Source organism: Lacerta agilis, chromosome 1 (assembly GCF_009819535.1).
Source record: "Lacerta agilis isolate rLacAgi1 chromosome 1, rLacAgi1.pri, whole genome shotgun sequence".
Classification (NCBI taxonomy): Eukaryota; Metazoa; Chordata; class Lepidosauria; order Squamata; family Lacertidae; genus Lacerta; species Lacerta agilis.
The window spans coordinates 72,108,469-72,134,143 of NC_046312.1; the positions used below are offsets into that span (position 1 = coordinate 72,108,469).

Here is a 25,675-nt window from a genome sequence, read left to right on the forward strand (position 1 = left end):
ACCACACCATTTGGGCTACGTCATTTATTACTAAATGTGCACTATTCACATTTCTCCTTCTTTTAAAACAATTCCTAAAGCAGAAATGTCAGCTTCCTGCTTGTGGAAGATTTTTCTTAGTGCATTGGACCACTGCTTTTCCACTTCTTGCATATGATTTAAGTATTTTAAACATAACATAAATTACGGTATGTGAAAATTTTGATTGCATTGCAATAAATTGCCAACTTTCTATTCTAAGTCCTAATAACATAATCTATTATGCAAGGACATTCATGTTATAGTTTACGTTTGACTGTTCCCTTTCCCCTCTTTTGTTTTTATTTTCAGAAGTGACAGTGTATGGGTTCATGACATATTACAGACCATATGATATATGTGCGTGCACTAATTCCCTTGTCTACAGAGCTCACAATCTAATTAGGCTGCTGAGAAGATATACAGAAGAGAAGCCACGGAAGGAAGTCCAAGAGAGAAAATAAGAGTGTTCAATGGAGGTGCACTGAACCCATCCTCTTTTACCCTGTTAAACCCCAATTGTTAAATAAGGTCACCACCAACTATTGTCATATGTGACAGACCATAATGAAAATTGGAATAATGAATTGTATTCACCAGAGCTATAGGGATGTAGTGTTGCTTGGTTTGTGGTCTGTCTTGTATTTTTGTATTGATTTATATGGTTATTTCCACATTGATAGCTGGTCTAATTCAATGAAGAAAAATCAGTGTATGGTTTTTTAAATAAATAAAAAAGGAATAAAACCAATTTTGTTCTCCGTACACTTCTCCATATATATATATATATATATATATATATATATATATATATATATATATATATATGTTCAGCCCAGCCAAAGCTGATAATACCAGCTGATTGCTTTATAAAGGTTCAACTGTCGTTAAAAGTTGCTTGTTTATAAATTGCATATAGTGGACAAAGTGTTATTTATGACATCTGACTTTAGGAGAAGGCAGACCATAAAAAAAGACACAAGGTTTTCTTAATCACCAATAAAGGTATAAGGAAAGGTATAAGGAAAGGCAGCAGAAGCGGTTTGCTGCTCCATGGTAATAATATCTTAACAAAATCCACTGTATTGACCTTATTAAGAAGAAAAGACCCAGACTGAGTGGATCCTCTGACCACAACATCGCTCTTAATATAAGAGGGTGATATTTAACATCACTATGAGAGGTGATGCAGATAAAATGTGCATCACAAATTAAGAAAGGTATAAACAAGTCTAATGAAGAAAATCGCTGGGACATTACTTTCCCAAGATACAAAATGACAGGAAAGGGTATATTGGGGGGTTGTAAAAAAAAAAAGGGGGGAAGCCCAATGAAATAGAGACCTATCAAACAGAAAACCTGAGAGGAGTAAACTCCTCTACAAAAAATAACCTTTTGTGTGGAATAACCAGAGCTAAAAACTAATTTAGTACTTTAGACATATTACTCACCTGGCCGAAATGGCAATGGTGGTCTTGAAACAGAAAAACAGGTTGGGGCAGACAATGGAGAAAGTATTACAATAATGGGCAACCAACTACCCACACATAAACTGAGTGTATGCATGCTTGGCTTATTACAAAGAGACAGTGGGGGTGGTCTATTAAAGCAAATGGGCTGCTGCCCCATCAAACTTGGTCTGAAATCAGCCAGCACACACACACACACACACCCCACTGCCAGCTTCCTCCTGACTTAGTTTCATTGCCACCATTAGTAGGGAGAAGGATAGAGATAAAAACAGAATTAGTTGGCTCTGCCTTATCATTGGTTCTGGCTCCACCAACTATTGGCCTCTCTGCCTTCCTCTCCACCAATCCCAATGGGCACCAGCCACCACTGCAAAGAGAAACATTTCTAGATAATGAACCATCTAGAAAGGATGCAGACATGGACTTAATCCTGAGTGTTGTCTGGAACAATCAGCATGGCTTCTGCAAAGTCCTGCTTACCAACAGTCTTGAGTTCTTTGGATAAGCATGTTGATGGGGTGATTCTATGGACAGTGTATACTTGGAGATCTTTGCGTTCCCTAAAATGAGGTGAAGGATTAGGCTGTGCAAAAATGCTTTAAGGACCTTGTCCATATTTTTTGAATTTAAGAGAGATATGATATGGTAGTTTATGCCTCTCCTGGAAAAAAGGCTCTGTGCTCCTCTTAAAAGAGCTGCCTTTCTTTTTGCACAGCAACAGGCTGGCCCTATTGCTTTCTTTAAAATTTATGAAAGCCTTGGTAGAGTTTTATTTTCCATTAATAGGCAGTCAATTCCACCTACCCTTTTAGTTTTCTTCAATACTGGCTTGAGATATTTGGCTATCATTTCAAACCAAAATGGGTCTTTCTGATCCCATGGGGGTAAAGGCTGTAAAAGCTAGCAAGATGTTCCCAGTTCAGGCTGCTCAGCAGTTATCAGAATGAAACGTCAGGAAGAGAAAGGGATCTATTGTCTTCCCTCTCAGGAATGTGTCTGAAAAGCATTAAATAATCTTAAGAGACACATTCAGGGATACCTCCTTTCTAATGCAACTGTAAAGAGTTAGGAGGATGCTTTCCCATGCCATTTGAAGTAGATTGGATTGGAAGGCACAATAAATGAAGTGCCAAATGTATTTGAAAGGCAGAAATAATTTAGGGGAAAAACAAAGAATGCGGGGAAAACTTAGTGGTTAGCCATCCTTTGAAATCTTTACTTCCCCGAATTTGCAATGCAGCTCTTTGGCCAAATGAAGTGTACAAAATTGCATATACTAGGGTAAAGTGTGCATTAAAAATGTGCAATAAAATGCATATGTTAGTGGAAATAACATCAAAAAATGCATTATATTGGGGAATTAAGGGAAATTCACACTAAAATGCTAGTGAATTTTCACGATGTGTTTTTTTATTATTTAAAAAATGCAAGTGGATGTGGAAATGTGAAGAACACAATTTAAGACTGGAAGAATGAGAGACTGAGAGAAACCAAAATAGATGCACTTGCCCATGCCAACGTGCAGCATGTGGGAATCTGTGGTGTGTCCTCTGCATGTCCTCTGCATCCCCTTGGCCTAATTTAATGCATCCCTAATTTCAAGCAGCCTACAGAGATGAAGTATCAGAGAGAGAGAGAGAAGACCACATTCCAGGGCCAGTGTGTGTTATGGCCTGTGGAGAACACCCCCACGCACCCAGTGTACAGAGCTAGGAAACAAATAAATTTCATAGATCTATCAATCGGGGCATTGCATTTTGGGCAACTTGAAATGGCAAGCAGCCACTGCAAATGGGAAGTGGATTTGCCTTCTGTTGTCACTGCTGTCCACCATTAAAATGCATCTGGGGGCCTGGCAGGGAGAGTGGCAAATGGTGGCATGGCCAAGTCAAGCCAGTGAGCACCCTCCTCACTCCCAGTGGCTGACTGCTGCTGCTAGATCTGCCCAACTATCTGACCTTCCTGACCCCAAAAACCATCTCTTCAGCAGGTGAGTGCGTACATGCAGTCTTTATTTATGGGCAGGGGCAGTAGTTTGACACGGGCATCAGAAGAGGGTATCTGAGACCCTCCAAAAACCAGCCTCTCAGGGAAGTATGCAGAAGAGGGAGGTGCTGCTGTGATCAAAAGCTCCCATATGTCCCCTACTTCTCTGAAGCGTCAGTAGTAAACACAACAGTTTTAATGACTGCAATGCTCAACCTTAGTTAGGAGGAAAGTGTATCTAGCTCTGCCTGCTGCCTCCTGGAAAACATTGCTCTCACTCTGCAAACTATAATTTACCCCCAAGTTTGAGAACCACTGGCTTAAAAGACAAAGAAACGCAAAAGTTACCTGTCAGATCTGCATTAGGGTTGCTCACGAGTAATCAGGCATGAGTCTCAACTGTCTTTTAACAGTTTAATGGTGCAGACTATTTACAGTGCAGAGAACGTGAAAGCATGACCGTCCTAGTCGCTCGCAGAATCCGGGAGTGCCGGTTTCCGGCTGTGACCCCATCATAAGAATTTCGGCACCCCAAACCGCCGCCTCCCCATCTCCTTTTGACCCCTCTGCGCAACTGGGGCGACGGAAGTGGCGTGCTCCCCTCAGAGCGAAACCCATGAGGCGTGCTGGGGCTCTCAGCAACATCTCCAAGCCCTTGCCTCGCCTGGCTGCTTCCAGCCTGCCCCTCCCCACTGGAGGAGGTGCTACTCTTTCCGCTTGAGGAGGTCTCACTACTGAGGAGGTGTCGGGGTTCTCCATACATTGAGAAGACCTCCCGCCCTGCCGAGGGCAGTTCCCTGACATTACCAAAAAAATCTAAAGATAAAGCCAAGTATAAACCAACAACAACACTGAACCGATTTCCCACAAATGTAATTGTTCCATTAGATCCACCTGTACCTGTATGGACAGGTAAATATAGGAGTGGAATATATAAGGTGAACCCACTGACTTTAGCTATCACCGACTGAGAAACAGCATTATTGAATGCAGTTGGATTTAAGGCGTAACTTTCTTATCCCTAGATAAATGGAGCGCTTCATAATCTATTAAGTTAGAGTGCTTTCTGATAATTAATTCCCTTGTGGCAGAACACTGCTTGTATAGGCCAAAACAGCCGCTATTAGATACTCAAGCAATGACTTACAAAAAGCTCTCCATATTAGCAGCTGTCAGCGAGAGACGGATTATTAGCTGGGATGCCAGATCATCTGTTTGCTTGTTGTTTTAATATTCAGCAATGCCATGTGCTTTCCATCTGGACTGCCACTAGAATCGAGCACAACAGCTCTGAAGGCAATATCTCATTCATTACAGTATTTCAGAAGCTTCTGTAGACTCGCCAGGGATTAATCACAGCACAATGTCAGACAGTCCATCGGAGATCCCGATGCAGTAAGAAGTGGACACACCTATTTTGGGGCGGTCAAAGGATCATACTTTTGCTCAAGCATCTGAAAGGGAGGAGGGCCTCATTGTTGTCTGATGGAAGATGCAGGTGATTCCTGATACTTAGAGGATTTGTTCACCTGATTAGCCTATTTCTAGGAGAGTGGAGCTTGAAGCACCTCACTCCTTCCACTGGCTGCTTTTCCCTACAAGTCCTCTTGCCCTAGTTCTGAGTCAAGAATCCAAGCATTTTGAGCGACAACTCTCTTTTAGTGGAACCTGCTTTTTAAATGTGTGGGGTCCCCGCATTTGCCCAGCTTTTTGCCTCATGTACTGTTGCCTGACCAAATGCAGCTTCCACTTCCCCAGCCCACATTCCAAAAATGGCACATACCATCTACCGGTAGTATTGAACAACTGCCTTTTAAAAAATTCAGTTTCAATGTTTGTTTGTTTTTAATACCCCCTCAGCCAACTTCTTGTTACCATGCAGAAGTGGAGATGGGCACATGCCATCAGCATCTTAATAGGGCCATGCTTCAGAAGCTCTTGATGGTCTCTCCCAGTGGCTTGGCATTGTGTCAACATACCATGGCACATAGCAGGTTGCTACGTATTTTTCCAGCATGCAGAGCCTGTGTTTATAAAGCATTCCTGCAACAGCATTATAATTCTAGGCCAGTTTTCGTTTAATTATAAGTGTTTACAGGCAACGACAGCATACATGCAGAGCTTTGTGGGATCCTGCCTTCTGCTATGAACACAGCTTCTTTACACCTTGTATTTATCCTGATAACTCTTGTCAACCACACAGCTGGCCACAGCCTTATCTCTAAAATGCAGCTTGCTACTTAGCAACACATAAAATGCATGAGTAATACTAGATCTGTCATGCTTTAGGCTGCCAATTGTGGCAAGGAACACGGATCCAGAGATGGAGATCTATTTCAGCATTGTCACCAATCCTATTTTAGTACTGAACCAGAAAGGTGAAAGTGAACCACTGATTTGTGAACGATTTCTTTCTGAACTATTTATTAGCATAAGATATTTCAGTGGCATGTTTATACTCTTTCAAAAGATGCATTTGAATTGTCAGTTTCAGGCGCATCCGGTAACACTCTCATTCTACATGTTTGCTTTGGAAGCGAGTCCCAGGAGTTTTCAATGAGATTCACTATCAAGCAAATATACTTTAGGATTGCACTCTGCTGAAAGAAAAGAACTTGCCATTTACCTGGCTATGGGATCAGACTGCCAACACACAACAGAGAGCTCCCAGCACTTCTCTCTAAGGATGCAATTTCACTACAGTGGAAGCATGGGTAGATATGTGATTTGAAGCAGCTGAAACAAGCATATTTAACCTTTTTGGATTCAGTGCTTTACACGCATCAAGTAGCCTTTGAGAAAAGAGAAACACAGCTCTGATCTAGAGATGTACAGGCTAAAATCCACCAATGGAAGATAAACTTTTTTTTTTTAGTTCCCCTCCACCCTCTCACATTGGTCACTGATTCTGATACTCAGGGTTTGGTGGACAATGAGGATCGCTGGATATGGGCCACTATTTTAGGCTGCTCAAGTGGCATTGCAGCCGACATGCCTTCTCTCCTCCAGGCACCTCCTAATCCTGGGGTGGCTCTCCAGGTGCTGCAGGATTACAAACCCCATCATCTTTCACCGCCATTTTGAGACAACCAATATGGCTGTGTTTTAACCATGTAGCACTTTCCCTGCTGTTTCATCACAAAGCTGTACTTACCACAATACCGTTAGTAATTGACCAGTAGGTGGTCTTTACCGATGCACAGAAAACCACTCCGAAACAGAAAAAAACCTAAAGAGAAACAGAAGGCAATTAGAATAGATCGTACAGTTGGAAAGAACTCTGAGGATCATCTAGGGCAAACCCCTGCAATGCATGAATATGTAGTTGTGGAGAATGAACCTGGGACCTTGCTGTTATCAACATAGGTCTAACCAACTGAGCTGTAGTTCTGCGATTGAGGTTTCCACTATTGCAGTTTCACACAGCTATGCCTACATCTATGAAGCAGGAGGTTCAGTGCTCATAGCATCTCTGCTGGCTCGACAGAATGCAAACCGCTGCTATAAAGAGCAGCTGCGGTGCCTACTGACAGCTGCACAAATGAAGCAAGATCAAAATATATGAGAACTGCTGGCTAGTAAATCCCAGAACACATATGAAGCAACAATCTTGCTCTTCCGTCGGTGGCCTTCCCCATGCCTGCTGCATGCTCTATAACAGGAGATGCCAATGTGGTGTGCTTCAGATGTTTTGAGTTACATCCCCCATCTTCCCTGACTACTAGTCATGCTGTCTGGGGCAAATGGGAGGGCACCACCTTGGCAATCTCTGCTCCACAAAGCGTATTACCCATTCCACCTTTTCCCGTTTTTGTCCCCTGATGTTCTGTGCTACCCTATCACACCCTACCTCCTCTTTCCCACCTTTCTCACGCCACCTCTTTCTGTCCCTCCACCTTCTCTCTCTCTTATTTTTCTCTCATCATTGCCAAGCACAACTCTGTTCAGCCTCTGTCCTCTTTTCCCCTCACATATAATCCCATCCAGCACCCAACCTGCCTCTTCCCTCATGCATGTGCTGCACCCGGAAGGCTTCACTGCACAGGAGTCAAGAGAACATTGTTTACCGGATCAACAAAATGCAACATATTTAAACTAATTGACTCTACAAGCCAAAACGGTGAACACCATTCAGTGCAGAAAAAATGTGGTTAGTCTGAGGTGCGTCTTTTTAAAGGAACTATGCGCCCTCTCGTGGTATAACAGCAAATGTCATACCCAGCAATATGGGCCTGATTTCCTCCCCCGCCACACATAGATTATTTGGGATCATCTGTTTATACAGCACCATCAGTGAGAATCGTGCTGTGCGAAGGAACATAAACAGAAAGAAGGGAAGGAGAGAGGAATATAAAATAGGTGATGAATATGCAGGCACACACAGAGAGAGCAGCCTGTTGAAGAGGAGGACTAAGGGTTTAAGTTAATGGGGAACCCATGGCTCTCTAGATGTTGCTGGGCTCCAACTCCCATCAGTCCCAGACAGCATGGAAAACAGTCAAGGATGATGGGAGTTGTAGTCCAATAGCGTCTGGAGGGACACATTCCCAGTTTAAGTGAAAGTTTTCCTGGAAGAAGTAGGTCAGGCATAGGCAAACTCAGCCCTCCAGATGTTTTGGGACTACAATTCCCACCATTCCTGACCACTGGACCTGTTAGCTAGGGATCATGGGAGTTGTAGTCCCAAAAAATCTGGAGGGAAGAGTTTGCCTATGCCAGAAGTAGGTTTTGATTTGGGAACAGAGGAAGGTGGCATCATGTTGGTGTTGGGGGAGAATGTTCTAGCTATTGAGAGTCTGTGGTGTATTTACACTAGTGATAACCAAGGTGGGTTAGTGGGTCTGAATCATACCTTGAAAAAAAATCAGCTACCGTGTTAGATGCACCCAACTTACTATGACTGTGGAAACAGAAGGGCCCTCTATGACACTGATCCCCTCACTCTGCCCACGTACGACAGTGACAACATCTGGGCAAAGAGGACGGGGGGGGGGGGAATCTAGGAGGTGGTATTAACTGAGCTCTCCTGTAGCTGCAAAGAGGATGCTAGCTCATTCTTCAGACACAAGCCAGAACACTTAGGCTACACAAAGTGGCTTTAGTGCCCTTGTGCAGCAAGCCTGCTTTTTTTTTTTTTTTTAAAAGCAACCTCAAATCTTTTGCAGTAAGGAAAGTGATGGGGGGGGAATATGGGGAAGTTAGCACAAACAAGGAAAGTGCTGGGAAATGCACTGGAGGGGGTGCAGTAGCAATTGTTTGGTGTGACATGGTACAACCTTCCTTCAAACAAAGTAGAATGGATGCTCAGCAAACAGGCAATTTGGAAGCAATGCAATAAAGTTTCTATTTCCACGCCCCGGCTCAAGTAACCTGGGGCCAAGACATCAACAGTCTTAGTCATTCCTATCTCTGCAAGCCGGAGTTACTCAGTTTATATTTACTAACACAGTCCTTTGGACAATGCTGAATGAAAGAAGTGACCATGCTCCAATTAACTAACATTTCAGGTGCATTTGGATATTCCACTGCAGGAAAAAAAACCCAATGGACTCAATAACATCCAGGGCTTTCCCTGTCCTTCTGCTCTGAGAACAAGCAAAAGACAAATGCTTTCTCCACTCAGACAGCAGGCACCAACACTTTCTGAAAAGCAAATTATATTAGGCTACTGGTTGCTTGCCACCATCTGAGGGCAGATTTCTATACATAGTATTTTTCCTTCACAGAGGAAGTGGACAGGAATGGGCAGGTACAGAATGCAGGGGTGGGGGGCTGGAATTCCACTACAATGGCTTTGTTCTTCCTCTAATGCCAGAGGTGGAATGCTTCTGGATGCCAGTTGCTGGGAATCACAAGTGATGTAGTGGTGGTGACAGCGTGTTCCACTCTGCAAGATCACGTGAGAGTTTGGCGAGATCTCACAAGATCTTGCCAGAAGCCGGAAGTGGCAGGGCACCGCTTCTTGGGCTTCTCCCATGTGATACGGTTGCCTCACCCTGCCTCATGGGCAGGCTGGCCCTGCTTAAGTTAATTCCATCCCAAGCCCAATCTCTGGGTATCCTCCCCTTGCTGTGCTATACATGATCGAAAGTGCTACATACACGCCTATTGGGTTGTGAGATGGAAGTTCCACTCGTGTGCTGGTTTGGAGGCACTAGATTTGAGAAACAGCAGCACAGCGTATCAGGCCAGAAGCATCTCTTTGCATGAGATGGCCTCTGTATCTTGTTCTGTTATGTACATCAGAGGCTGCACCGGGCCATTCCTGATATCAGATTGTCTTAGGGTATGTGAAAACGGGTAGCATGCATATCTCCAATTGTCCAGTTTCATTGATAACACTCTTATCTGGTGCAACACACTTGTGCTGATAAAGCCAATGTTCCAAAATTACAGGCTGCATCGTAACCTATGTCTCTTGTGCAGAATTTAAAATCCTTATATATCTTTGGGGCAGTTAATGAAAACTGAAGGGCTTGTTTAAGAACTTTTCATAGCTCCTTACAATTAGGCATTAGAAAACAGAATGGAAGATCAGCTATTCAGTTTAAAAGAATTCCTTTACATCCAAGTCTCAAAAATCTAGTCTATTATACACACACACACACACACACACACTTACTCTTTTAAGCCAACTTAAGAGAACAATGATAGACCCCACAACCAGGGAAAGACTGGATCAAGGCTATGGTCTTTGGATCCAAAGCTGTGACTAATGGAGAAAGAAGAGCTGTTGGGATGTTAATATCGTGTGCCTTTTCATCCTACGCTCAGGTTGTATATATGTGTAAATAAAATCATAAATCCAAAGGACACCACAGTCTCCGTTGACCTTTCATTCCAAGCAAATGAAGCCCTGGGTAAGCACTGGAATCTCTTGCTGTTCAGAGTCTGGGGTGCACAAAACACTTTCCATGAGTCGCAGGGTAAGCAGCTTGCAGCATCTCTTACTCCGTAAGAGCACAAGAAGAGGCCTGTCGAAACAGACCTAAGGCCTGCCTAGTCCACCACCCTGTTTCCAACAGCATCCGGGGGACCCAGTCCCCACTTCAGATCCATGCTGTGCCCCTACTTACCGCTGCCATGGCACTCTCCAGTTCTCTCACCGTGGCAACAACACTCAGTAGGGCAGCGACGATCAGAAGGATGCTCAGGCATATCCCAGCATAAAAAACTGAGGAGGGGGAGATGTACAAGTGAGTAGGTGAAAATAGCATCAATGTAAGAAGTTCTACACTCAATTCTGACTATTCAGTTGTACGCAGGAACCTTCCCAAAGATGAAATCAACATTACAGCAAGACTTTCCTTCAACCAACGTGTTCTAAGCAAAGCTGTTCTGCAGCCAGGGAGTTTTGCTCCCATGCGCCACGTTCTAATTTGCAACCTATTTTCCCAAGGAGCCGGCTTCTAGCAGTTGTATGAAGGAACTGTTTGGTATTTCCCCCCTTGAAAACAATAGCGCCCTGCCTTTGTGTGTAAGAAACAAACTCTCAGGGCTGCTTACAATAATCTCAGTTACGTGAGGACGGGAAGCCAGGAGGTCGCCAGTGCAATTATCAATCCTCCAGTGAAGAGATGGAAATTTAGTTGTCACCATCCTATGGTCTTGAGCAGAGGAACACTGATGCTCAGACATGATATATGGAAGGGGACACTCCTTCCATATATATAGGCGCTACCATCCCCAATTCTCTGTGTGCAAGACAGCTCATACCCCATGTCTACCTCTCATCACACGTGGCTTTCTTTCATTTTAGAGTCCTCAGGACTGTTAAAGTTGGGTTTTTTGTTTTTTTCAAAAGTTTGCAAGCATACAAATACCAAACACAGAACTCACAAATAATCCAATACAGTTATACATTTGACTCCCCTCCCCCAACTTTTGTGGTTTCTTCTTTAATTTTAGTTTTTTATACTGCTTTTCCCACATTACTCCCCCTTTAAGTTCTTCTTTTCTTTCTCTTAATAATCATTTTAACTGCTTGTTTTAGGTTAATCCTTCTCCCATGCAGCCAGTTCGATTTTATGGCCTACATCACAAACAACAAACTTGCAACTATAAAAACGGCTGAGGCGAAAAAAAAATATAGGATCTAGAATTCCTTCCACGTCAGGAAAATAAAGCCTAGGGGATGGATTCAACTAACCCATTCTCCTAGTGGAAGCCAACACAAGAATTCCTACTAGTACCATGGGGCTTCCCTTGCTCTCCCCCTCTATTCACCCCCCCCACCTTCCCCAAATCTGCTCTGGAGGGTCAGGGGAACCCTCAGAACAACATGCAGGGCGAGGAGAAGAGGGTCCTCCCATCAGGCAAACAGAAATACTTGTGCTAACAGAACCACTGCCTTGGTGCTACCTTGAGTCCCATGCCAATGATTCCATTAAAGTTATGTAATAACCTTAATAACATGGGGGGGGGGGGAGGAAGGGCAAGGAAATATGAGTCCAAACAAACCCTCACTTAAGCAGCTAAACTGGCCAGTTTTAACTGTTTCTTACAACAAGATATAGAACTCTTGAATCCAGTGCCCAGCACTTGCCTCCACGGTGAAGAAAAGTTCTTTTGTAGAGGTTTGTCTCCAAAGAGACCTCACTGATGACTGTGAAGTGCTTCCCATAGTAGGTGATAATGGTCAGTATGGTGACGGAGACCCCAAGCACCTGAAAAGAGAGAGGAAGTCAAGGGGGGGGTGACACACACAGAAGGGAAAGCACACAAATCAGGTAGCAGCTATGACTTTTTGGACCATTTTATATTATTCTGTATGTACAAGGTTTTAAAATAGGCTCTTAAGCCACTCTAGTGTATATAGTTTAGCCCTGGGGTGCGTGGTGCTCTCAGACACACTTTTTGGTTTTTTGTGTTTTTTGTGTTTGTTTTTTACAAAGATTTTATTGGTTTTCCACACAAACAAATACACACACAATAGAAGACATGCAACAACAGATATAACAATCAATACAAAAATAACAACAATACAAAAATACAAACCTATCCTGGAACACCAACATTCCTTTCACTAATTTAAAAAATACTTGTTTCAAATCTTCTTGGGGGACTTCCCCCGTTTTCTCTCTCCTATGCTTCCAAATCTAATTTACTTTATTAACTTCTCATCTTTGAAATTTAAATCCATTACCATCTAGATATTCAAATATAATTTCTTAATATATAATATAACTTCACAATACAAATTACTTCTTCTAAAATCAATTCTTAAACATCTTATTTTACTAAAACTGCTGCTAATAATCAATCCAAATATTCCTTCAATAATTCAAATCAGAAATTTCTTAACACACCGATTTCAGGGTACCATGGTAAGCCATCCTAATACATTTTTTATAAACATTTTACCCTATCCCTCTTCTGTCCATTTTCCTTCGCCATCTCGGGATCACCCACCCGACTTCTCTCCACCACCTTCCATCATTGTCCAGGATGTCCTCTTTTTCTTTATAACCAAAAACCAGCAAACAGTCCGCAGATATCCTTGCAGAGAACTCCAGGGGGAACAAATCATCATCTTCCAGCATCTCCATTTCTAACTTCCAGTCATTTTCTAATTGTAGTTTCCACAAATCTTTTCCCTTCATTTCTGGGCTCTCACCCCAGAAATCGGATATAATATGTCCTTCAACCCTGAGCCTCTCACACCACCAGGATTTCCCTTCTTTTTGGAGTTGCATAGTCACTATATATTGTTGCTCCATCAGCATCTTGCTTCAGCAATTCTAATTTCTGGTTTAACAATTCCAACTTCAGAAAAATTATCCTTTGTCCGTGGGTCATACCGGGATCTAACACCAGTTTAAAAATGAAACCAAGCATGGTAGAAGTAGGCATGGGGGTATCAAGTTTCAGTACTTTTCCATCTTTAACCACCAGTCTCCACCACAAATCTCCGCCGCCATTTTCCCCTAAATCGGGGTGAAAAGATTATAATCCAACGTTTAAAGGAAGAAATACTTCCAACTTCTTAGTTCCCCTAATGGGGATTCAGCCGATCAAACTTGTCAAAAGAGCTCCGTAGAAACACTGTATCCGCTTATGCAGCAGCAGTTAGAAACATTGTTATTTCTCATACTCTGCAGGGAGAGGAACGGGCTTCCTTTTTGCATTCCTCCCACAGAGCCAATTGTCAAAATTTGGTCAAATAACCTCCGTACTCACGGCTTATGGGGGTTCTCCTTTTTCTTCAATTTCAGAAAGAACGATGCGCTCGTTGCGGGCGGCTGCCGCCACTTCGCCGACCCGGTTGGGGCATAGCCTCCACAGCATAGCCTCCACAGCTCTCAGACACACTTTTGGTGCCTGCTAAGGTTCCTTGTTCCTCCTTTCAAAAAGAAAAAATTTGAAATGAGATTTTTTTTAAGGGAGGAGTGCCTGCTTTGCAGGGCATGGGTTGATATTTATTTATTTATTCATTCATTCTTTCATTCATTCATTCATTTTTGGGTCTGTGTGGGTGTTCTGCCTCGTTGTGGGTGGTGGCGGTGCTCTGAGAATCTCCAGTTTTTCTTCTGTCAAGTGGGTGTTTTTGTGGTGCTTGTGCCAGTTTATTTCTGGCAGGGTACACCACGGTGTTGATCATGAGTAACGACACAGTCCTCTTACACTAAATATTACTTTATTGTGTATAACTATTTACAGTGCAGAGCTAGCTAAAAACATGACTGCTCAGTCACTTGCAGAATCCGGAAGTGCCCCTCTCCTGTTTCCTGTACAGCACCAAAGCCTCGGCACCCTGAAACGACGTCTTCTGTGTCCTCTGACCCCCCGATGCTGCGCTGGCGCCAGAAGCTGCAACTCCCCCTCGGATTGCCTCTGGCTGGCGTTGCTGGCCCAGCATCCCTGACCCTCGACTCCTCCTCCTCTTCCGTGGGAGAGAGCTCTGGCAATGGGCTTTGAGAGGAGTCAGATGATAGCAGTGGCTGGGGCTCCCTGTACCTGAGCAAGACCTCCTCTCGAGGAGGTTCCCTACCCTGATCCTCCCCACTAGCAGGATCACCTTCCCCGCTCTCCCTGCGAGGAGTACTCCCGCCTGGGCTCTCCTCGCGAGTAGGACCACCCCCCCCGGGCTCTCCTCGCGAGGAGAAGGCAAATCCCTGACAATTTCCAAATATGTCCCCAGGCCCCAAAAGCTTGAGGCCCCTAGTTTAGCCACTGCCGGTTACTAAATTCCAAGGGGAAAGAATCCAATAATGAAATCTAAAAGCACCTGAAAAGATTTTAAAGAAATTTTTCAATGAGCTTTTAATGCTCGATTTCTGTTTGAAACTTATGTGTGTCGTGATTGCTGCTTTTAGATTCTATTAGTGTTGTTGTTGTTGTTGTTGTTGTTGTTGTTGTTGTTGTTGTTGCTGCTGCCCTGATGCTGTTGCTAATTTGTCTACATTGTAAGCTGCTCTGGGTGGCCCGTGAGCAGAAGAGTGGATACAAATATTTAATCGTCCTCATCCACATTATATAGTTCCCTTCGTACAATCAGAATAGAATCGACCAAACAGCGTGTAAAAACACAGCAGCACCCCAGATCAAAATAGATTTACTTCAACAGCTAGCAATGTCTTGACTTGAGGTAAAAGGAAAATTTCAGAGCAAAGGAAAAGGAACCTTCAACTGCGTCGCCTGAGGCGTCAGGTAAAGAGATGGGGTCTGACTTCACACTAGTCAAAGCTGGGGCTGTTCTCTGGCTTGCCATCGCAGTACTACGGCAAGTGAAGGTGAAGGGGAGCACACTGGCCAGTTGAATAAAGTGAGAATGGGAAGTAGCTCCGGTCGGCGGCCTTGCACAATTTCAGTAGCAGCCGCAGGCCTGTGAATCATCACGTTGACGCCAAAGTGAGCTAGGACAACGGAGGCAACTAATGGGACCCACCCCAGTCGACAGAAGGAAGACGAACCCTTGAGGTGAAATAGGACCTCAACCCCTTGCAGCTTCTTAACTCTGAGTGCCCAACACAACTCACAGCAGAAGGCTTTGTGGAGAGGTGTGCTCACTCCCAGCCCAAGCTGCAGCCCTGCGGGGTGATTTTTATTGCACCAGTGACCAATGCTCAAATACTTCCACTAATGATATGAAATGTAATATCTGAAAGAAGAAGGCAGAAGGCGAGGTTTTCAAGAAGTACTCTCTGTCCAAAATAAATGCCTTTCCAGGGCTTTATCTCCCAAGATATCAGAAACGAGGCTTACTTCAGAAATGGTTGATATCCTATTACAACATTTTTTTTAAAAAAAAAGGATAAATAATTTAACTGCATATTCACCATATTAAATTAATTTTTCTTTCTTAGCAACTGTGTTAAGGCTGCAGCATCTCCTGGTGTGAAATTTCTCAAGGGCTTTTCTCACCACATGGAGAAACCACAAACCTACGGATAAGAGCCAGCAGTGCTGTAAAGGAGTGATAAGACCCAGAGACACATTGTTAAGTCCTGCAGTTTAACTGCACGCTCCCTGTATCTATTTTAAAAATTACATTCCATTGTTTTCTTTATGAATTTAAATTCCCACATCTAATAACAAATTGCTGTTTCCCCCCCTGCACAATCTCTTACCATTACAAAGAAGCTAGCCACCAGCAGCTGACATTTCATGGCTCGGACCCGGTATCTCTGCCCCATGCCTTCCTCTTCTCACCAGTTACTGGCAATCTTTCTGCTGGAGAAGTTGCAAAAGAGAGTCTGTTTAGAAAGGAGGTTTGACTTACAGGAGGTGCTTGCCCCACTGCATCTTGGGAAATGCAGTCCTAGCACTTACCAACTACCCCCTCATACTTGTACTCATGATTGTACTGACTTTGTGCTTCTCCAAGAGTTTCATTTTAATAACTCACAAAATGTAAAAAGTTTCGCTGTGAACTACTTCCCCAATGCTATTTATACTTACAGAGAGACATGTATGTCTGTGCATACACGACAAGCATTTTCACCCACTGTGGTGTAGTGGTTAGAGTGTTGGACTAGGAGCTGGGAGACCAGGGTTCCAATCCCCACTTGGCCATGAAGCTGATTGGGTGACCTTGGTCCAGTGACTGCATCTCAGCCTAACCTACCTCACAGGGTTGTTGTGGGGATTAAATAGAGAGCGGAGAGGACCATGCACCTTGAGCTCCTTGGAGGAAATGGTGGGCTAGAAATGCAATAAACAAATACACGAATCAAACCTAGTTTAAAAATGGAACCTCACAGGACCATGTTCATGCAGATACCAAGCATTGCAATGTCTGGGGGCACTATATGAATTGGCAGGATGGTACCATTCTGGAGGAAGGAAGTCATGATAGATACTAGTGCAAGACATTTGCCAGAGTCTGAGGGCTGACCCAAAATCTTATCTAGGAAGTTTGTGCACAGAAAAAAAAACCAGGCAAGTGGACAGGAAGGGTACTCTGCATGCTAGGTTCAGAAACAAGATGATGTCAGAAGTAACACAGAGAATATGGGAAGAAGTAGAGGCAAAAGATCTTAAAGGGTGAGGCAGGGGCTACGTAAAGGCGGATAAGAGAGTTGTTTGTGGTTTTGTATTACAATATATTTTCTTCTTCTTGGGAGAAAAGCAATGACAAACCTAGACAGCATCTTAAAAAGCAAAGACATCACCTTGCCGACAAAGGTCTGTATAGTTAAAGCTATGGTTTTCCCAGTAGTAATGTACGGAAGTGAGAGCTGGAACATAAAGAAGGCTGGTCGCCGAAGAATTGATGCTTTTGAATTATGGTGCTGGAGGAGACTCTTGAGAGTCCCATGGACTGCAAGAAGCTCAAACTTATCCATCCTTAAAGAAATCAGCCCTGAGTGCTCACTAGAAGGACAGATCCTGAAGTTGAGGCTCCAGTACTTTGGCCACCTCATGAGAAGAGAAGACTCCCTAGAAAAGACCCTGATGTTGGGAAAGATGGAGGGCACAAGGAGAAGGGGACGACAGAGGATGAGATGGTTGGACAGTGTTCTCGAAGCTACTAACATGAGTTTGGCCAAACTGCGAGAGGCAGTGAAGGATAGGCGTGCCTGGCGTGCTCTGGTCCATAGGGTCACGAAGAGTCGGACACGACTGAATGACTGAACAACAACAACAAATTTTCTTTACATTGACTTAAAATTTATTTTCTTCCCTCTCTCTCTAGTGTCATCTTATACCATCTTTCAAGAGGAGGCTGTTTTGATATTTCAGGGAGTCCCACTATGCACGCCACAAACATTGGCAGCTGCAACGCAGATTGGAAGTTGGGGGCCCTTTTTCTTGGTGGACCTGGGTAGGAACAGTGAACAGGAACAGTGCTGTTGGAGAGTCTCTTTACTCATATGAGAAATTGATTTTGTTAACAACAAAAGCTTAGAAGATTACACACAAACCCCTTCTGTTTAAAAATGGAACATCACCTTTGTCTTCCCTCTATTTCCTCTCCATAACCTAAACTTTTAGGCCATAAAGGAAATCTGGGAGTCAATTCACTTTGTCCACTAGAGGACATCAGAGACTAAAAGAAGCATTTTGTTTCCTCCGTTCAACTGCAGTAGTAGCTCTCTGAACAGGACCTTAAGCTGCATTATCTACGGGCAACAGGGAAATGTGATGCATGGCAAGTTTGTGGTCCTCGTATGATTTATGCTGGCGATGACCACATTTCAACACTGTCAATACTGGTGTCCGCAACTGGGGGAAATTCAGCAGGTGCAGCTTGCTGTCATATTGTGCTTCAGGGATTTAAACAACGGCACCTTCCAAAATATGTACAAGTATTATTATGATTTTTAAAAACCCAGAGATGAATAAATCTGTTTTAGGGTGGCTGAATGCAGAAGAGGGCAGGATTTTCAGCAGCTGCAGCTTGTCATGGAACAACTCCATGCCTCTCTCCTCCTTTCCTGCCATGTCTAGGCAACTAAATGGGTACTGTCACATCATTATGGTTAGCTGCCTGCTTCACCTCACAACATCTGGTGTTGGTCCTGGGTGGGGCAGCGTACAGTGTGATGACATCCTATCACACGTTGCATTTACACAGACATTACAAAGAAAGTACAGGGGACAAAGAGATATGAAAGGGTGGAGCACTGTAACTGGCTGAAGAAACATGTCCCCTCGCCAGTTTTGCTGCCACACCTGCACGTGATGAATTGGAAAGGGCCTCTGTTGATTTTTTTCAGGAATTCTCATAGAATCACAGAACCATAGAGTTGGAAGGGACCCCACAGGTCATCTAGTCCAACCCCCTGCAGAGCAGGAATCTCAACTAAATCATGCATGACAGATGGCATCTTGCTTAAAAACTTCCAAGGAAGGAGAATCCATCACCTCTCTTGGAAGTCTGTTTCACTGTCAGACAGCTCTCTGTCAGAAAGTTCTTCCTGATGTTTAAGTCAGAATCTCCTTTCTTGTAACTTGAATCCATTGGTTCAGGTCCTATCCTCCAGAGCAGGAGAAAATGAGTATGTTCCCTCTTCCATGTGACAGCCCTTGAGATATTTGAGAATATATCCTTAGTCAGGATCACATGGCACCTGTCACGTGCTTTACTATTAAACTTTTTTCTGTATTTTATCATATTTATTATATGTGTTTTTTTAATGCTGGTTTGTAAGTTGACAACAAAATATGTTTTTGATGGTTGGCTATATAAATTTTATATATATTAATAATCTCATATGTCTGGAGACAGTCAGGTTGTGTATCCACATCAATGAACAGAGGAGAAATGACCTCTGGGATGAGCACAGAAAGAAAGAAGAAATGCACCTGTAGCCACAAAACTGGATTCCTTCATCTGCCCCTGCTGCAACAAAACATGTCTCTCCTGTATTGGTCCCTACAGCCACAGCAGGCACTGTAACTCTCCAGCTGTTTGACTTTACCCTGAAGGTGCATTCTTCCATTGTCTCCTGAGACAGAAGGATGCCAATATATGTCTTCTTTCCCTCCTTTCCTGTTCCATTTTTGAAATTTTGTCTCACTGCACCCCACTCCAAACTTTCTTCTGTATGCTGAACCTCATTCACATGAACACATTTGTGTGTCTAGATAAGAGTATTCGTATACATTCGCTCAGACCCCCATCTCAGCACATGCAATTGGATGCATATCAAAGCAGTCACATGATTGCTCACCATGAGCAAATCTTACCATTTACAGTGCAGGTCTGTGTCTACTCCTATTGTATTCAGTGGAGCTTACTCCCAGGTACATGGGGTTAGGATTGCAACCCAAGTTATTCCTTAACACATTTCAGTAGAGATGGGGAAGCTCCCCTAGGATCATTTTGGATTAGGACTAGCAATTGAAAACAAAAGTAGCCAATGTCTGGGAAATGGTCCCCTGAGAAATGTTCTAAATTTGGTCACACCTGTCATTCATATGAGCCTCCAAATTCACTGCCTTCTAAGACCCCAGTCAGTTCATAATGTTCTTGATCTGCTAGTGACCGAAGTGGGTAAGTGATTTATCTTCTGCTGCCATGGAAAATGCTGTGGCTACGATGGCAGGAGAGATGTTAGGAGGCTCTCTCCTCTTTCTGTCCCCACTCCCCAACCGTCGGAACACTGGGAAATGTGATTTTCCCCATGAACACCTGTCACTATCAGGTACACTGGGAAAATTACATTTCTTCAGGGTTCCAGGTAACAGCAAGGGAAAGGAGGGAAGAGGAAGAAAAGGGCAGAAAGAGAAGAGACTACATGCTCTGTTCTTTAGCCATAATTGCACTTGATGCCTTAATGGCAGCCTGGAAAGCAGGTCAACATGCCAGGTAAGGTGGTGGGAGAAATTCTCCTCTATCTTGCTTTAAAATCCAAGCAAGAGAAGAACTGGGGTGTGTCTGTCTGTCTGTCATATTACTTGTCTCATGTTTAAGGTTAGCATTGACAGCCACTGAAGATCATATTCCAAGTTGAGGAACGACAAAACATCTTCAGCACCACTTTTGTAACCAGCTGAAAAGTGGCTATTTCTTGCCTTCTGCTCCACACTTTTGAGTGTAAAGCTTTAAAGCCATACTGAATATCAAGTTGGGTGGGAAGCTGCTGCATCAGTTAGCTTGGATTAATTGATCTCGTGTAAAATCTTGTACATGACCTCAAGAGAATGGGAAACCTACAGCAGCAGCAGCAGCAGCAGCAGCAGCAGCAGCAGCAGCAGCAGGTATTTGAGAAAAAGCCTTGTGGTAATGAAGTGGGAGTTTCTTGGGATGATAACATCATTACCAGCAAGTAACCCTGCCTTCTGGCTGTGCTGTTGTTACCTCATCCTCTTTCCCTTCCTTTGTAATATAGCAACAGAAAGGTAGGAATGAGAGAGATCTTTATGCTAGAGCTCAGACTTGGAGAAACTTTTCCAATTTGTGCAAGCAAATCAGATGGCTGCTCAATGCACAGGGTATCTAGAAGCAGCCCAAACTGTCTTTGGAATTTTTTAAAAATTTTTGGAAGATGCTTTGGCTCTCAGTTGAATTAGAAGTTGCCTGAGAAGACAGGGGAGGCGTTAATATAATTATTACGTAGAATAGTGGTTACAAATTAGCGGACCCCCTTTTTTCAAAAGCCAAGCCATATAGACCCCCTACTTTTTATTTTTTTTATTTTTTTTTCTCTATGGTAGATTTTGTTATGTGAACAGTACCATGGACCACCAAATGGGAGCCTCCGACACAGACTGTATGCCTTCTATTGTGCTGGGGCATCAAGAACTATTTGCAGATTGAGGTTTTAGTACACAATCAAGCTAAGAAGCCATAGGTGGTTCATTTGAGTCGTGGGTACAGTTGAATTCAATCTGACCCTCTATAGGCTCACTAGCAGCTCAAAGACTAAATCCCACCACTCTTTCCCTGGTAAGAACTTTCCATTTCATGTAACATCACCCTTCTCTATTTTAGATCTGGTGTGACACCACCACCGAGGATTTGAATCTTTGGGGCATTCTTTTGAGAACGGGATCAAAGCAAGCAAGGAGAAAAATAGTCTCAAGGCCATTCAGATCTTCTTTTGCGTGTAAGGTTGCAGACGGCCAAAGAAGCCGAGCATTGAAAATGCACCTCTCTTCCTGCAGAAGAGAACAGAAAATTACAGGGGGTGTTGGCGCTGCCTCCGTGCATTCAGAGTCTTTCACCTACTGGCTATAATATGGTTATGTTCACTTTGGAGTTTGCCTGTTAAAGAGAAGAAAAGCGGGGCCCTATAAATCACCGAGCCCCTTTACCCTCACCAAAACATACACTAACTAAATTAATTAGAGCAAGCTCCCCTTCACCATCACAATTACCTGGGAACAAAAAGCCCCCACAGCCCCAATCCTGCATTCTCTGGTGCCTCACAAGGATGCATTGTGAGAGCTGATTAACATGCATTAGCAGCTATGCACACTCAAAGCTAAAATAAACTTTTAAACCCAGGCCTGTCTCCTTTTCAAGAAAGGAAGGAGCGGAAGGGGTTGCCGAGGCAAGGCGGGGAGAGCGGTTGGGTCTGCCAGGCTTAACATTCATGACGCGGCGGCGGCAGTGAATGGAAACAAAGTTTGACTGTAGCTGGCTTAAAAGAAACCAAGAGAAACCCCCCTACAAAACACCCCCACCACACACACAAAAACACAACCCCCTCAGTAACAGGGTGGGTGGGTGTGGGGGAGGTTTTTGTAAAAAAAAAAGGGGGGGAGTTTTCGAAATGTGCCTTAGAAACCCCAAACAGAGGCCCAGGCATATTCAAATGAATTTAAATGAATAGGATGCTGAAGGAAATGGTGAGGAAAAACTCGCCTACCTTTAGAAAATGGAACATGTGAACAGAGCACAAAGAGGGACAAAGTATCCTCTTTCTCTCACGCCCGTTAAAGGATGTGCATGCAGTTTCAGCACATGCAGAGAGAGGACAACTGAAGTATGTGAAGGAACATTTAAGGTCATGCGAAACACCACAAAAGCCAGGAAATGTAAAGCTGCCCCAGTGACTTTGTAAAGTAGATGGACGGACAGGTTTGTACAACTAAAACACACACACACACACAAACACACACAGAGAGAGAGAGCGCGAGAGAGAGAGAGATTATTACTGTTATCTCCCCATGACCTAGTCCTAGAAGTCTGATATGTGGTAGATGTAGCCCAGGGATAGGAGACCTTTGACAGCCTGAGGGCCACATTCCCTGGTTCATGACCTTCCAGAGGCCACATGCCAGCTATAAAAGTGAGTAGAGCAACAGATAACAACTGTTGCCTTAGCAGAGGCGGCTACATTCCAGCCATGTGTAAATCACAAGTTTTTACACACACCTACCTCCATCCAGACAGGCAAGAGCAGGCATCCCCAAACTTTGGCCCTCAAGATGTTTTGGACTACAATTCGCATCATCCCTGACCACTGGTCCAGTTAGCTAGGGATCATGGGAGTTGTAGGCCAAAACATCTGGAGGGCTGCAGTTTGGGGGTGCCTGGGCAAGAGGCATACTCACATTTCATGTTCTGGCCAGGCAAAAGCACTTGAGGAGGGCACAGAGCAAGGCCAGGGAGGGGTGTGGCCTGAGATAGTCTTGATAGCTGGACAGAGGCTTAGAGGACAAGGGCCATAGTCCAGTGGTAAAGCTCCTGTCTTGCATGCAGAAGGTCCCTGGTTCAATCCCTGGCAGCATCTCCAGGTAGGGCTGGGAGAGGACCTTGGCTGAAAACCTGGAGAGCTGCTGCCGGTCAGTGTAGACAATGCTGAGTTAGTTGGGCCAATTAGGTTGACCTGGTATAAGGCAGGTTCCAACGTGGGCCATGTGCTCTTCCCCACCTGAGGTTCTAGACTCCTGGGTTGCAGTGGGACTGGGAAGACCCAACTCCATATCCTCAGTCCTGAAGCTTACTTGGTGAGCTTGGACCAGTCTGGATATTCCCATCAAATCTGCTTCATTGTGGAGGCCCCCTTGAGCTCCTTTGAGGAAAAGAGGGATATAAATGCAAAAATAAATACACATGAAAATAAATGAATAAGCACATGTATAAGTGAAACGTTTCCAGGCAAGGCAAAAAATACAGTAACTTGTTGTGTAAACGGTAACACTCTGTACTTTTCAACAGTTGGTAGCAGATAGGCCAAGACACCAGCAATCCTTAATTTTGACTTCAAAGAAGCAAAATAAATAACACTCACTTGTGTTTTTTGACATACGAATGTGGATTCCCCCACAAGGGGTGGGGCTGGGATTTCTAGCATAGGTACTCCTTGCAAAAAGGCAGCTCTGTTTCTGCCCTCATAGCTGTCAACTTCTCCCTTTTCTTGTGAGGAATCCTATTCGGAATAAGGGAATTTCCCTTTAAAAAAAAAGGAAAAGTTGACAGCTATGCCTGCCCTGCCCCCAAAGATTCATCTGAAGGCTCCAGCAATAACCCACACAGTCACAGCCATGAAGTTCAGTGGGTGACACTGGGCCAGTCGTTGCCTCTCAGCCTAACCTACATCACTGGGTTGCTGTGGGGATTAATTGAGGGGGGAAACTGTGTGTGCCAACTTAAAGTCCTTAGAGAAAAAGGTGGGATACAAATGCATTTAATAACAACAATAAAAGCTGCATGTTATAGGAACTGAATTGGTGCCACTCTTCCCAGTATGTTAAGGCAGCAGTGGTCAAATCTGCCTGTTAAAAGCCTACAATCTTGCACTAGCCATCAGTGGTCTTTCTGTCTACAGCAGGCACCCTCAAGCTTGGCCCTCCAGATGTTTTGGGACTACAACTCCCATCATCCCTAGCTAACAGGACCAGTGGTCAGGGATGATAGGAATTGTAGTCCCAAAACATCTGGAGGGCCGAGTTTGGGGGTGCCTGGTCTACAGCCTTCATTTTAGTTCCCTGCAGAAATCCAATAGGTTACTTTATTCTTCAACATGATGCCTCCTGGAGAGCTTTTGGTGAAACAATCAAGCTGAAGTTGATTTTCCACTCTTAAATTGTTGCAAGGAGCCCCCAAATTAATGTGAATTTTCTACACACCTCATTTAGTGTTTAAACACAGCCAAACAAAATTTTCATGAAGAAACTTTTCAACCATCTGTGAGAAAGAGGCTGGATATCATCAACCCATGCTAAATCAGTTCTGGGGCAGAGATGATGCTCAGAAGAAAGTCTTCTGTTTAAATTCTCCAGGTAAGAGACAGAGGGTGAATAACCTTCTTACTGCTGCTGCATTTGAAGACCACCATGGCCAGAATGAGAAACATCCCCAGTGTTGCAATCTGCCGCCCTCATATGTTTCATGGTCTTCACACTGACAGGTTCCAACTTCTGGGTAAACACTAGATTGTTCTCAATCCACACAGTACAAGTGCTGAATCCAATGGAAGATTTGCAAACACTGCTATCTTGTGCCAGAAGGGGGAAAGAACCAGATTGTTCCAATCCAGATTAAAAGAGTGATACAGTATATTTTGGCAACAAATCGACTTTAAAAAATCCCTCTTTCAAAACTACAGCTGATGAAAGACTTGTATGTGGCAATTAAATAAGTGTTGCATAGAGGGCTTGTTGTTGTATAAACAACTGTGCAGCAGAACTGACAATTTACAGAGTTTGCAAAGGGGACCAAGAAGGCAATGTTTTTATTATCGTTGTGTATCACTTTTAGCCAGAGAACATACAGCCAGAGAAAGTTTTGCCATTTACATTAAACAAAGTGATCCTGAAAGGCCAGGTTAATTGTTCCATTCGTTTGAACCTGAACAGGAGAGGAAAAGACACTTCCTAGGGGTGTGTGGGTGACACCAATGTTATGTAAACACTTTGGCACTCTGCATGTCTTCTCCCCCACCCCCGAAAAGACAAAATGGTAATCAGCATATGGAGTGGAAATATGGGATCATGCCTTTTCCAGACAAACAGCTGTAACCATGAAATTTCCCCACATCATCTGGGTCTCAGGGGTGCCCAAAGTAATGAAAACAACCTAAAACATTTGAAGTTGTATGTGCCCAGTCTATGGAGAAGGGCGCAGTAGCAGAGAATCCACTTTGCACGCAGAAGGTCTCTAGCTCAATCACCAGCATCTCCAGGTAGGGCTAGGACAGCAACCTGTCCGAAACCCTGCAGAGCTGCTGCCAGTCAGTGCAAACAATACTGAGCCAACATGGATCAAAGGTTTAATTCAGCCTAAGGCGGCATCTTATGCTTTTATATATAGGTATGAAACTGAAACCCTGAAGACCGGGGCACACCTCACCCCAAGTGTA

General features: G+C 43.9%; 1 protein-coding gene across 1 annotated transcript in view; it reads right to left on the bottom strand.

Moving 5' to 3' along the window:
* Window positions 1-16,204, bottom strand: part of TSPAN32 (tetraspanin 32) — a 31,304-nt gene extending 15,100 nt beyond the window's left edge. Inside the window, exons 1-4 of the mRNA XM_033154419.1 lie at window positions 16,046-16,204; window positions 12,022-12,142; window positions 10,553-10,650; window positions 6,631-6,705 (exon numbers count right to left, since the gene is read on the bottom strand). Of these exons, the coding sequence (XP_033010310.1) occupies window positions 6,631-6,705; window positions 10,553-10,650; window positions 12,022-12,142; window positions 16,046-16,111 (360 nt within the window). The 5' untranslated portion in view covers window positions 16,112-16,204. The remainder of the gene's footprint in view (window positions 1-6,630; window positions 6,706-10,552; window positions 10,651-12,021; window positions 12,143-16,045) is intronic.
* Between the last annotated feature and the right edge of the window lie 9,471 nt (window positions 16,205-25,675).